Source organism: Aedes albopictus, chromosome 1 (genome assembly GCF_035046485.1).
Source record: "Aedes albopictus strain Foshan chromosome 1, AalbF5, whole genome shotgun sequence".
Lineage (NCBI taxonomy): Eukaryota > Metazoa > Arthropoda > Insecta > Diptera > Culicidae > Aedes > Aedes albopictus.
In genome coordinates, this window is record NC_085136.1 from 311,278,013 (window position 1) to 311,292,924 (window position 14,912).

Consider the following 14,912-nt stretch of genomic DNA (forward strand, 5'->3'; position numbering starts at 1 on the left):
AATCCCTCCAGGGATTCTGGGCGAATACCTCCAGGGATTCTATGCGAATCCCTCCAGGGATTCTGGGCGAATCCCTCCAGGGATTCTGGGCGAATCCCTCCAGGGATTCTAGACGAATCCCTCCAGGGATTCTAGACGAATCCCTCCAGGGATTCTAGACGAATCCCTCCAGGGATTCTAGACGAATCCCTCCAGGGATTCTGGGAGAATCCCTCCAGGGATTCTGGGAGAATCCCTCCAGGGATTCTGGGAGAATCCCTCCAGGGATTCTGGGAGAATCCCTCCAGGGATTCTGGGAGAATCCCTCCTAAATCGCACGCTATACGGCCAGCATAACCCGCTCGATGTGTGCTGTCAGTCCTTTAATGTAGTGTTTCATTTGTATGATTTTAATTTGTCCAAAAATGTGTTTAAGACCAGAATTAGTAATTAAGTTTTAGTCTGTACGATTCCATAATCGAAGACTGTAAATAAATAATTTTTTTTTTTTTTTTTTAATTCGGAGAGAATCCCTCCAGGGATTCTGGAAGAATCCCTCCTAAAATTCGGAGAGAATCCCTTATGGAATTCTAAGAGAATCCCTCTTGGGATTCTGAGAAATTCCCTACTGTGATTCTGAGAGATTCCCTACTGTGATTCTAAGATAATCCCTCTTGGGATTCTGAGAGAGTCCATCCTGGGGTTCTAAGATCCTGGGAGGAAGGTGGAATCAATGAGAGCTGCTCGGGAGGAATTCCTAAAGGAAATCCTGAAAAGTCCTGGAGGAACCGCTAAAGGTATCACACGAAAAATGCCTGAAACAAACCTGAGAATGAACAATGCCGGGTGGAACCCTTGGGAGGATCTCGTAAGGAATCTCAGGATAGTACCTGATGAAATCACTGAAAGAACTCTGGAGGAACCTCTAAAAAATACCAGCAGAAACTTCTAGAGGAATCTTTAGAAGAATACTTGAAGAGATATCACGACGAATTCTGAGTAAAATACTGAGTGTAATTTTGAAATCCAGAAAACAAATTATAGGACAAATACCTACAGGATTTTCATCAGGAATTGTAACATGAAACATGTACAATGTAACATGAGGAAATCATCAAAAATCCATTGAGAATTAGAATGTGGAACTTCTGTTTATTTACATAGATAAATCCCTGTGTGAGTCTGAAGATTTTCTTACTAATAATTACATTCGCGGACTAAGTTTGGTCAGATAAACATATTTGCAAAAAAAAACATCAGAATTGTTTCTTTTTTTGAGCTGAGATATTCTGAAATCAAATCAATTCTATGTACAGCATCATCTAGTGAGAAAATTTCTAACTAAGGATCATTTGAATAGAAGATTTACATCCGTATGAACAACTCCGACGGAAGAAATTGTGTAATTCTCGCGGCCTCGTAAGCACTGTATTATAAATAGAACGCTGGGCGGATATGTGTTGATATAACGTTCAGTGGTAGTTGAGAAACACTGAACTGAAGTGCGATATTTAACGCAAACTCACTTCACACATGGGACGACAGAAGCGCTACTCACAACACGTTTCATCAATATTTGATCAACTCAATACTGTGCACCAGGCAGAGGTGGAATGAGAGCTGCCAGACATAACGGCACCACCCTCTTCAATGCTCAAGTATGGATACATCTGACACCTACCACACCACCAAACGGAGGTACGGCCATGGGTTCAGCTGAAGGAGTGCGTTGCGCTTTCGATATCAAAGGGGCGGGGCTTGTGGGTTGGGATCGGAAAAGGTTTCATAATACAGTATGTAGTGGATAACGAAGGCACACACAAAAACACATTTTCAATGGGATGACTTTCTTCGATGAGTTCTGAGATTGTTAAGCGCATGGTTTGCTGGTGTGGGATGTTTGCTATTTTTGGCGGCAATCTGTTGCATTATTCACGAAATGATGGTTGGAGTGTTTTTGGATTCAAGATTTGTGTCCATTGGTTCCACTTTGGGGTTAGTGCTTTTTTGGGAATTCCCATATTTACGCCACGTGTGCAAACCATTTCAAACAGTTTTGCGGCGTTCAGGGTGAGAATGAACACAGGGGTTTACACCTCTTTTGAGATTCTTGATAAGTATACCCTTGATGAGTTTTCAGAACCTCATGATCTGACTCTATGTTTGTAAAGTAGTTCAGTTAAGCCATTCTCATTCCTATTTTCTTTGGAACTGTAATTCAGAAATAAAAGTAATAATCATTTACAAAACTGCCACCGTAAAATTTTAGATTGCTTTAGGAAACCTCTGCGTCCATACATCAAAGCTCCCTCTGCGCGGAAATTACTACTCGGAAACATGCAATATCGCTTCTTTCCATCGTCGATTATTACTACACGCATTGGAGCCATTGCGCTTTCCACCCGCTCCCCAACCCAACCCGATAATCCTCTTCCGGTGTTTTGTTTGTCGTAAATATTATTTTATACCAAAAGCCCTCTCAGCCATTCTCAGAATCTAGAAAAGCATTTCCCTGTCGTCGATACGATTCTGCCTCCCCGACCCCAATAGTCTACGTGAGAAAAGTTCACCTCGTCGTCGTCGTGGCACATAAATTCACCCACCTGGCCTAGGTACAAGCGAAACTCCTACTAGCTGCAGAGAAGCTAATAAATTTGACGACGCAGTAACGACGACGACGAATTGGTTGATTTTGGGAAAGTTAATTTTATACCTTTGCGGGGAATTGTTTTCCGCGTCGAAAAACGTAGCATAAAATTAGCAAGAAGGAACTTGATCTTGGCCCCTTTGGCGCTTTCGGCAGTTTCAGTAAAAGTTGTTTGTGGAAGCTAGGAAAGCTTCTAATTTTAGATTGACACGCAGAGCGACGTCTAGCTCGTTTGGAGTAGATTTGAATGAAGGATGAATTTAGAACTGTTGATAGTATTCGGCGAAAACATCTTGAAGCTTTCGCTGAAAACCAGTAGGATAATTAAGGAAATCAAAATAAAATATCTTTTGGAGGGAATTTTTGAAGAATGTCAGGTGGTATGTATTCAGACGTTTTTAATACCCCATAAAAAAAGATACACGGGAAAAAACCCACAACAGGCAAATTGAGTCATGATTCCGCGGCATGACAAAAGGTCATGATATCATAACTTTTGTGTAATGTATCCTTGGTGTTGCGTTTTAGTGAATTGTTGAGGAAAAATAACAAATAAGGTCATGAAATCATGAAGCAAGTTCCCTGGAACTATGAACTTATGAACATAAGCATGCTTCATGGTTTTTGTGTCTGTCATTTATGAAATTAATTTATTGCTGACGAAAAGTTGCATGTCATGAAATCCCGAAGCATGTATTCTAGAATCATGAATCTAATTTAAGAATATATAATCATGATTGATGATTCTAATATTTCTCATTCATGATTCACATGATTGACGCAAAATGGCAAGAGCAGAGTCGTGAAATCATGAATTATGTTCATGAAATCTGTAATCATGAACATGATTCATGAAAAAACATAAGCATGATTCATGATTGTGGAAATTGTTATTTATGATTCACGTACATGAAAGTAAGTTTAAAAAACAAAATATAAACACTTGTTGAATCAGTCTGCTGAACTTTTTGGGGTCCGGATTCCGTGCTCATTGAAATTGCCACGCTGTAGTTTTCCTGACCATCCATAACACCCAACGCAAGTTCAAGAGCTTCATGGGCTTCAAGTGGCTTATAGGACCACTACACGACAGGCATCAATATTGTAACGGTTGGTATGACCAATCTAGGTAACGTAATGCAGTGGACAATCTCCGACTCCCTTTTGCCTTCTTTTAGATATGTTTTTATGTCTAACCTCAAAAAAATACCTTTTTTCTAGAATCAAAAAAAAAATATCCAAAATCTTGAACAGAAAGCATGTAATTTTAACTGTAAAACATTGTTAAAAAAAGAAAACATTCAATGATTCTAGTAACTTCTTATTTCACGGCTTTGAAATTTATAATTTTTTTATCTGTTTTAACGAGATTTTTAGCCCTAGGCTAGTTCATCTCGGGACCCACGCTTTACTTTCCTTCCGAAGGAAGAACTCACATTTTGCAAGTTTGTCGGGAGTGGGATTCGATCTCAGGTCCTCGGCGTGATAGTCAAGTGTTCTAACCATCACACCAGGTCAGCTCCACCGGCTTTGAAAATTAAAAAATGTACATTTATGTTCTCTGCTAGATTCTGCTGATTCTTTCAACCCTTCCGTACCGGATGGGTCATATATGGCCCCAGCAATGTAACCTAGCATACCAAACGTGTTCGAGGCCAGTGAAGTTGCGGCAACAGTGGCGGAACAATCTGGCTCCAAAAGGTTAAACTCAGAAAACATGAAAACATGCAACATCATCTCTCACCGAAAAACACACCCGTGCGATCGGACGGCTTGTTTGAGATGAAAAAATTGCTGCCGTATCGTTTAACAGCGCCAGAATCCGATATTTTGATTCTTGATTTAATTACTCGGAGGCATGTTTTCACGAATCAGAGCAATGATTTCATGACTCAGCGTCATGATATTTTATTTCTGAAGGTGAGAATAGCTTCGCATAACGCTTTTTGCAATCATGGCTTCTGGTCATAAAAAGGTTGTAATATTTCATTTAGACTAACCAAGCCAAGTGAGCATAATTTCAGTTAGGAAACAGTAACACGTGTTTGATGAACGAATTGAGATTTTTATTGTGAAAAAATCCACGTGCTCCGGTGGGAATCTAACCCACGACTCCCAATTCGCTCGATAGACGGATGCTTCTATCCTTTAAGCTAGGAATCCCTTGACCACCTCCGTCACCTGAAGGCATAGGATGTACCGGGTGACAATTTAAACACAATTCCTCTCCCACTTTAACATACACGTACACAGGTATGTATGAAAGATGTTCATCCTCTCCCGTCTAAAGAAGATTTGAATTGTGAAAAAAAGGCAAACCAATCTGGAATCTAGTTCAATTCTACACCATCCGGGCTCGGAGATGGTAAAATGAGTCCATAGCTTGGAGGAATATAAGCGATTCTTCATCTTCTTCTTCAGGATTTTGGAGAAAATCCTATCAGGATTCTGACAAGAATCCTCTCAGGAATCTGGAGGGACTCAGGGTTCTGGAGGGATTCCTCTCAGGGTTCTGGAGATAATTTTTCTAGGACTCTGGAGAGCAAGTTCCAGGATTCTGGAGAGCAACCTTCCAGGATTCTGGAGAGAATCCTCTCAGGATTCCGAGAAGAGTCCTTCCAGGATTCTGAGAAGTATCCTTCCAGGATTCTGGAGGAAATCCTCTAATGATTCTGAGGAGCATCCTCTCAGGACTCTGGAGAGAATTCTCTCAGGATTCTGTAAAGAGAATCCTCTCAGGATTCAGGAGAAAATCCTCTCACGGTTCTGGAGAGAATCCGCTCAGGATTCTGGAGAGAATCCTCTCAAGACTCTTGAGAGAATTCTCTCAGGATTCTGGAGTGAATCCTCTCAGAATTCTGTAGTGAATCCTTTCAGGATTCTGGAGAGAATCCTCTCAGAACTCTGGAGGTAATCCTCCCAGGATTCTTAAGAGAATCCTCTCAGAACTCTGGAGAGAATCCTCTCAGGATTCTGAGGAGAATCCTTCCAGGATTCTGACGAGAATCGTTCCAGGATTCTGGAGGAAATCCTCTCAGGATTCTGAGGAGAATCCTTCCAGGATTCTGAGGAGTATCCTTCCAGGATTCTGGAGGAGAATCCTTCCAGGATTCTGGAGGAGAATCCTTCCAGGATTCTGGAGGAGAATCCTTCCAGGATTCTGGAGGAGAATCCTTCCAGGATTCTGGAGGAGAATCCTTCCAGGATTCTGGAGGAGAATCCTTCCAGGATTCTGGAGGAGAATCCTTCCAGGATTCTGGAGGAGAATCCTTCCAGGATTCTGGAAGAGAATCCTTCCAGGATTGTGGAGGAGAATCCTTCCAGGATTCTGGAGGAGAATCCTTCCAGGATTCTGGAGGAGAATCCTTCCAGGATTCTGGAGGAGAATCCTTCCAGGATTCTGGAGGAGAATCCTTCCAGGATTCTGGAGGAGAATCCTTCCAGGATTCTGGAGGAGAATCCTTCCAGGATTCTGGAGGGGAATCCTTCCAGGATTCTGGAGGAGAATCCTTCCAGGATTCTGGAGGAGAATCCTTCCAGGATTCTGGAGGAGAATCCTTCCAGGATTCTGGAGGAGAATCCTTCCAGGATTCTGGAGGAGAATCCTTCCAGGATTCTGGAGGAGAATCCTTCCAGGATTCTGGAGGAGAATCCTTCCAGGATTCTGGAGGAGAATCCTTCCAGGATTCTGGAGGAGAATCCTTCCAGGATTCTGGAGGAGAATCCTTCCAGGATTCTGGAGGAGAATCCTTCCAGGATTCTGGAGGAGAATCCTTCCAGGATTCTGGAGGAGAATCCTTCCAGGATTCTGTAGGAGAATCCTTCCAGGATTCTGGAGGAGAATCCTTCCAGGATTCTGGAGGAGAATCCTTCCAGGATTCTGGAGGAGAATCCTTCCAGGATTCTGGAGGAGAATCCTTCCAGGATTCTGGAGGAGAATCCTTCCAGGATTCTGGAGGAGAATCCTTCCAGGATTCTGGAGGAGAATCCTTCCAGGATTCTGGAGGAGAATCCTTCCAGGATTCTGGAGGAGAATCCTTCCAGGATTCTGGAGGAGAATCCTTCCAGGATTCTGGAGGAGAATCCTTCCAGGATTCTGGAGGAGAATCCTTCCAGGATTCTGGAGGAGAATCCTTCCAGGATTCTGGAGGAGAATCCTTCCAGGATTCTGGAGGAGAATCCTTCCAGGATTCTGGAGGAGAATCCTTCCAGGATTCTGGAGGAGAATCCTTCCAGGATTCTGGAGGAGAATCCTTCCAGGATTCTGGAGGAGAATCCTTCCAGGATTCTGGAGGAGAATCCTTCCAGGATTCTGGAGGAGAATCCTTCCAGGATTCTGGAGGAGAATCCTTCCAGGATTCTGGAGGAGAATCCTTCCAGGATTCTGGAGGAGAATCCTTCCAGGATTCTGGAGGAGAATCCTTCCAGGATTCTGGAGGAGAATCCTTCCAGGATTCTGGAGGAGAATCCTTCCAGGATTCTGGAGGAGAATCCTTCCACGATTCTGGAGGAGAATCCTTCCAGGATTCTGGAGGAGAATCCTTCCAGGATTCTGGAGGAGAATCCTTCCAGGATTCTGGAGGAGAATCCTTCCAGGATTCTGGAGGAGAATCCTTCCAGGATTCTGGAGGAGAATCCTTCCAGGATTCTGGAGGAGAATCCTTCCAGGATTCTGGAGGAGAATCCTTCCAGGATTCTGGAGGAGAATCCTTCCAGGATTCTGGAGGAGAATCCTTCCAGGATTCTGGAGGAGAATCCTTCCAGGATTCTGGAGGAGAATCCTTCCAGGATTCTGGAGGAGAATCCTTCCAGGATTCTGGAGGAGAATCCTTCCAGGATTCTGGAGGAGAATCCTTCCAGGATTCTGGAGGAGAATCCTTCCAGGATTCTGGAGGAGAATCCTTCCAGGATTCTGGAGGAGAATCCTTCCAGGATTCTGGAGGAGAATCCTTCCAGGATTCTGGAGGAGAATCCTTCCAGGATTCTGGAGGAGAATCCTTCCAGGATTCTGGAGGAGAATCCTTCCAGGATTCTGGAGGAGAATCCTTCCAGGATTCTGGAGGAGAATCCTTCCAGGATTCTGGAGGAGAATCCTTCCAGGATTCTGGAGGAGAATCCTTCCAGGATTCTGGAGGAGAATCCTTCCAGAATTCTGGAGGAGAATCCTTCCAGGATTCTGGAGGAGAATCCTTCCAGGATTCTGGAGGAGAATCCTTCCAGGATTCTGGAGGAGAATCCTTCCAGGATTCTGGAGGAGAATCCTTCCAGGATTCTGGAGGAGAATCCTTCCAGGATTCTGGAGGAGAATCCTTCTAGGATTCTGGAGGAGAATCCTTCCAGGATTCTGAGGAGAATCCTTCCAGGATTCTGAGGAGAATCCTTCCAGGATTCTGAGGAGAATCCTTCCAGGATTCTGAGGAGAATCCTTCCAGGATTCTGCGGAGAATCCTTCCAGGATTCTGCAGAGAATCCTTCCAGGATTCTGCAGAGAATCCTTCCAGGATTCTGCAGAGAATCCTTCCAGGATTCTGCAGAGAATCCTTCCAGGATTCTGCAGAGAATCCTTCCAGGATTCTGCGGAAAATCCTTCCAGGATTCTGCGGAGAATCCTTCCAGGATTCTGCGGAGAATCCTTCCAGGATTCTGCGGAGAATCCTTCCAGGATTCTGCGGAGAATCCTTCCAGGATTCTGCGGAGAATCCTTCCAGGATTCTGCGGAGAATCCTTCCAGGATTCTGCGGAGAATCCTTCCAGGATTCTGCGGAGAATCCTTCCAGGATTCTGCGGAGAATCCTTCCAGGATTCTGCGGAGAATCCTTCAAGGATTCTGCGGAGAATCCTTCCAGGATTCTGCGGAGAATCCTTCCAGGATTCTGCGGAGAATCCTTCCAGGATTCTGCGGAGAATCCTTCCAGGATTCTGCGGAGAATCCTTCCAGGATTCTGCGGAGAATCCTTCCAGGATTCTGCGGAGAATCCTTCCAGGATTCTGAGGAGAATCCTTCCAGGATTCTGCGGAGAATCCTTCCAGGATTCTGCGGAGAATCCTTCCAGGATTCTGAGGAGAATCCTTCCAGGATTCTGCGGAGAATCCTTCCAGGATTCTGCGGAGAATCCTTCCAGTATTCTGAGGAGAATCCTTCCAGGATTCTGAGGAGAATCCTTCCAGGATTCTGAGGAGAATCCTTCCAGTATTCTGAGGAGAATCCTTCCAGGATTCTGAGGAGAATCCTTCCAGGATTTTGAGGAGAATCCTTCCAGGATTCTGCGGAGAATCCTTCCAGGATTCTGAGAAGAATCCTTCCAGGATTCTGAGGAGAATCCCTCCAGGATTCTGAGGAGAATCCTTCCAGGATTCTGAGGAGAATCCTTCCAGGATTCTGAGGAGAATCCTTCCAGGATTCTGAGGAGAATCCTTCCAGGATTCTGCGGAGAATCCTTCCAGGATTCTGAGGAGAATCCTTCTAGGATTCTGAGGAGAATCCTTCTAGGATTCTGAGGAGAATCCTTCTAGGATTCTGAAGAGAATCCTTCCAGGATTCTAAGGAGAATCCTTCCAGGATTCTAAGGAGAATCCTTCCAGGATTCTAAGGAGAATCCTTCCAGGATTCTAAGGAGAATCCTTCCAGGATTCTGAGGAGAATCCTTCCAGGATTCTGAGGAGAATCCTTCCAGTATTCTGAGGAGAATCCTTCCAGGAATCTGAGGAGAATCCTTCCAGGATTTTGAGGAGAATCCTTCCAGGATTCTGCGGAGAATCCTTCCAGGATTCTGAGAAGAATCCTTCCAGGATTCTGAGGAGAATCCCTCCAGGATTCTGAGGAGAATCCTTCCAGGATTCTGAGGAGAATCCTTCCAGGATTCTGAGGAGAATCCTTCCAGGATTCTGCGGAGAATCCTTCCAGGATTCTGAGGAGAATCCTTCTAGGATTCTGAGGAGAATCCTTCTAGGATTCTGAGGAGAATCCTTCTAGGATTCTGAGGAGAATCCTTCTAGGATTCTGAAGAGAATCCTTCCAGGATTCTAAGGAGAATCCTTCCAGGATTCTAAGGAGAATCCTTCCAGGATTCTAAGGAGAATCCTTCCAGGATTCTAAGGAGAATCCTTCCAGGATTCTAAGGAGAATCCTTCCAGGATTCTAAGGAGAATCCTTCCAGGATTCTAAGGAGAATCCTTCCAGGATTCTAAGGAGAATCCTTCCAGGATTCTGGAGGAGAATCCTTCCAGGACTCTGAGGAGAATCCTTCCAGGATTCTGGAGGAGAATCCTTCCAGGATTCTGGAGGAGAATCCTTCCAGGATTCTGGAGGAGAATCCTTCCAGAATTCTGGAGGAGAATCCTTCCAGGATTCTAGAGGAGAATCCTTCCAGGATTCTAGAGGAGAATCCTTCCAGGTTTCTAGAGGAGAATCCTTCCAGGATTCTGGAGGAGAATCCTTCCAGGATTCTGGAGGAGAATCCTTCCAGGATTCTGGAGGAGAATCCTTCCAGGATTCTGGAGGAGAATCCTTCCAGGATTCTGGAGGAGAATCCTTCCAGGATTCTGGAGGAGAATCCTTCCAGGATTCTGGAGGAGAATCCTTCCAGGATTCTGGAGGAGAATCCTTCTAGGATTCTGGAGGAGAATCCTTCCAGGATTCTGGAGGAGAATCCTTCCAGGATTCTGGAGGAGAATCCTTCCAGGATTCTGGAGGAGAATCCTTCCAGGATTCTGGAGGAGAATCCTTCCAGGATTCTGGAGGAGAATCCTTCCAGGATTCTGGAGGAGAATCCTTCCAGGATTCTGGAGGAGAATCCTTCCAGGATTCTGGAGGAGAATCCTTCCAGGATTCTGGAGGAGAATCCTTCCAGGATTCTGGAGGAGAATCCTTCCAGGATTCTGGAGGAGAATCCTTCCAGGATTCTGGAGGAGAATCCTTCCAGGATTCTGGAGGAGAATCCTTCCAGGATTCTGGAGGAGAATCCTTCCAGGATTCTGGAGGAGAATCCTTCCAGGATTCTGGAGGAGAATCCTTCCAGGATTCTGGAGGAGAATCCTTCCAGGATTCTGGAGGAGAATCCTTCCAGGATTCTGGAGGAGAATCCTTCCAGGATTCTGGAGGAGAATCCTTCCAGGATTCTGGAGGAGAATCTTTCCAGGATTCTGGAGGAGAATCCTTCCAGGATTCTGGAGGAGAATCCTTCCAGGATTCTGGAGGAGAATCCTTCCTGGATTCTGGAGGAGAATCCTTCCAGGATTCTGACGAGAATCCTTCCAGGATTCTGACGAGAATCCTTCCAGGATTCTGAAGAGAATCCTTCCAGGATTCTGAGGAGAATCCTTCCAGGATTCTGAGGAGAATCCTTCCAGGATTCTGAGGAGAATCCTTCCAGGATTCTGAGGAGAATCCTTCCAGGATTCTGAGGAGAATCCTTCCAGGATTCTGAGGAGAATCCTTCCAGGATTCTGAGGAGAATCCTTCCTTCTTCATATTTTTCGATCTTTTTTCTCATCATTGTGAAATTAGGGTGGTCCCTCTAGTTAAGCTGATCTAAACATCTGCTTTCTAATAGTTTTATGTACGCTTACAAAATGTTCTATAAAGTTGTAAAAGAACTTATTTGGAGCAAGTTTGCCTATCTCTTATGGTTCCTAAACTTATATATATATTTTTTTAAAGAATCATGGTAGGGAGATCCATAAAATTCAGTTTTCTTGCAATAACTGTTAATCCATTCGTTTCTCGTAAAACATTGTTCCGAGCACTTTTATAACTGTCATTGACGCATATTTTTTTCCAAAGAGCTCAATGTTCTATCTTTCATAGTTAAAAAAATATTGGCTTTTTTCTTCAAAAAACACTTTTTTTTAAAGTCATATCTCAAAAAAGAGCAAATGGATTTTCAATCGCCGAATTGCATTGGAAAGATCGTGCTCTGTTTTATTGATGGTAAAAAAAATGTGAGTACCTTTTTTGTTTGAAGCTTTTTATTGAATTTTAAAAATACGGTTTTTTTGCATAGAAAATCAGTTGTAACTCTTAAAATCAATTTGATACTAACTTGGCGTCTTACATAAGAGATAGAATAATGGTTTCTTCGGAAAACTTGCTCCAAATAAGTTCTTTTACATCTTTGTAGAACATTTTGTAAGCGTACATAAAACTATTGAAAAGCAGATGTTTGAATCAGCTAAACTAGAGGGAATACCCTAATTTCACAATGATGAGAAAAATATGAAGAAACATTCCCAAAGTCATCATGTATCAAAAACGTAAGGTTTAGGCACAAACATTTTTGTCTTCGTAAATACGGCTTTGGACCCATTGTGCATTCTGCATTGTATAAGACACTGATCCTTCCGGTAGCTCTATACGGCAACGAGACTTAGACGTTGGAGCAAGTAAACCGGAGAGCGTTTGGTGTCTTTGCTGTATGTAAGGTGACATACTCAATACAATACTCGGCGGTAAAGAAGTGATAAGTAAGTTGTTGGATGAAAATGCAAAATATTTGTGAACTCCTGCACTGACGAATTCTTCACTCTATGGAATCTCTTCCACGAAGCGAGTTAAGTAATAATCCCACAAATTAATACTCTCAGTGGACGACCGACGCATTGGTTAGTAGTTGATGAGATATAAATCATTCCACCAGACCTGTCCTTTGTGAGATACAGGGGATGGCCAAAATGTTTGGGATAGGCTACTTTTTTTCTCCCACAAAAAAATTCAACATGCTGTAACTTTTCATAGAGTGCATCAAAAAATCTCAAATTTTGACAGTTTGTCAACCTATTATATGTGCATCATTGGTATAAATTTGGACTCGATTGATTAATTTTTCGCGAAGTTAGAACCGTTCGGGTAAAACACTATTTTTTAGACAACTAATTTTTAAACTGTCATATCTCGAAAACCAGTGAACCGAATTGAATAATTTTTTTAACGTTTATCAACAATACATTGATACTTAATACGACGTTATAAAATGTAATATTTTCTCACGACGAATTAAGTTATACCGGGTTGAAATTTTTACTAATATAGAGGAAAATAAGTCAAATTTACAATACCACACAAAAATTATTAAATTTGTTGTTCCTTCAATCTAAATTGGCTCTAATATATCTGATTAGAGATAATTTGAGAACAGAAATGGAAAATCTTTGAATATCAACACTAAAATTTATTGACGTTGATGTAAGAAAATTTCATTTGTTCGAGAAAAATGCAAAAAGTGTCAATCCATGATAACTTTTTTCAACGTTTAAAAAGTACCTATGTTTTAATAGTTTGTGAAGCTCTCACATATTGTTAGTGTACGTTCAAAATTTCATTCAATTCGGTTCACTGGTTTCCGAGATATGACAGCTCAAAAATGAGTTGACTAAAAAATAGTGTTTTACCCGAACGATTCTAACTTTGCGAAATATTATTCAATCGAGCCCAAATTTGTACCAATGATGCACATATAGTAGGTTGACAAACAGTCAAAATTTGAGATTTTTTGATGCACTCTATGAAAAGTTATAGCATGTTGAACTTTTTTGTGAGAGAAAAAGAAGTTGCCTATCCCAAACATTTTGGCCATCCCCTGTATCTGTGACTGTTATTCCTATCTGTCCAGAGGGCATAATTCAATATAGGCCAACACCAACGACGCGTTGATCCCAATAAGCACGGCTGTCAAACTTTTGACACCCAGCTTTCGCATTGCTGTCCGCCAAATGTGCTGCTCCCTTTGGTTGCGGCACGACAGCATATACACAAAGACATGACAGCAGCATATTAGAGGAGAGTTGGTATGAAATATACGCCAAAATGTTGGTATCACACACAATCAGTACAACACAAATCCAACAGTTTTGACTTTTGGATTCTTTCAACAAGAAGTTTCCAACGACACCTGTAGCAACGGAAGTTGTAATGTTTGTTGAATGAACATCGTGCTTGATCATCACATTTTTATTGCTCTTATGGTGATACATGCTATAGTGTTAGAAAATTTTGCAAATTTCACAACTTATTGTTGGAATGGAACGAACTCACCAATTGATATGCACCCAATGCTCCCTTGATGACCGAAGACGAGATTTAGACATGAGCCGCATCTAATAAATCTCTCAGTATTCTCACTAGGAGAAACTAAATATAACCCTTCTTAAGGCACAATTTTGGGTAATAGAGGGAATCATGTAAATACTTAAGCAACTTAAGGACAAACATCTTGAAATCCCACTTCAACAATGCATCAGAACTTCAGATGCACAAATCTCAAGAAGCAAACTTCAAACAACAGTGCATTTTATTATTCTGTTCTTGCTCACTTATAATAAGCTTAACATAAGAAGCTCAGCTGCGCTGGTTTTGTTTACGAAGAGATTTGTGCTTTCGAAATCATGAGTAGGGACCAAAGTCGGCCATTGTGGTGGCCATTTTAGGATTCTAACAAGTCTGTCCTTAAGCAAAACAGATTCGAAGAGCTGTCCAGAGCTCTCTTAAAATCAAAACAAAATCGATTACATTATGTAATGATTCTCGGAACCTCCTTTAAACAAATTGAATTTCAAATTATTGCTTGTAATATCATCTAATTTTCTTGGCCTAATAAAGGGTTTAGTGTGATTCTGTTACACTAATCGAACGCATACTTTGAAGGCAAACGAGCCTTCAACTTATTTTATGAACGGAAATTTGATAGGAGGTGGCATAATAACACGAAGGATATAAGGATATAATGACCTAGCCGAGTCCTTTGCTCAAATGACCCATTTCACCCCACTCTCTCTCCCTTTACCTTCCCATCGTATACATACCTTGCAGCGGAATGAAGCTCAGCAGGAATGCGATGCCAATCAGGCCGGCGAAGCCAATCTCCCGGTAGATGAAGAAGCCGAGCACCAGCAGCTCGATGGGCCCCTTCCAGATGTCCTGCACGAAACCGACGGCCGTGTCAAACTTGGCCACATCGTTGGACATCAGATTGATCACCTGTCCGGTGAGTCCGTCGGTGCCGGCCGCCTTGGTGATCCGGAGGGCCTGTGTGTATGCGGGTGGAATGAGCAGATAAAGGCGCAATATGTTAGAAGAAATCACTTATTCATTTTGAGTCGCTTTGCTTTCTCCGTTGTTGGTTGGAGCGAAATTAAGATATCTCTGTGCCGCAGTTGCTAAAGCACGTAGCTTTGGAAAAACTGAGGGCCATAACCGAGATAGGGGAATTTGTCACAACGACGGGGCAGCACGTGGCCTCCACCTTATAAGGCTAGGAGGGCCCTTTGAGTCCATATATTTTAAAAGGATCCC

General features: G+C 42.8%; 2 protein-coding genes across 5 annotated transcripts in view; one reads left to right on the plus strand and one right to left on the minus strand.

The window, feature by feature from the left end:
- The window catches only part of LOC109402379 (uncharacterized), a 489,342-nt gene that overhangs the window by 381,643 nt on the left and 92,787 nt on the right, over positions 1 to 14,912 (plus strand). The gene's annotated exons all lie outside the window — the stretch shown is intronic.
- The window catches only part of LOC109402397 (probable multidrug resistance-associated protein lethal(2)03659), a 110,749-nt gene that overhangs the window by 67,193 nt on the left and 28,644 nt on the right, over positions 1 to 14,912 (minus strand). Inside the window, exon 4 of the mRNA XM_029856758.2 lies at positions 14,423 to 14,645. Within this exon, the coding sequence (XP_029712618.2) occupies positions 14,423 to 14,645 (223 nt within the window). The remainder of the gene's footprint in view (positions 1 to 14,422; positions 14,646 to 14,912) is intronic.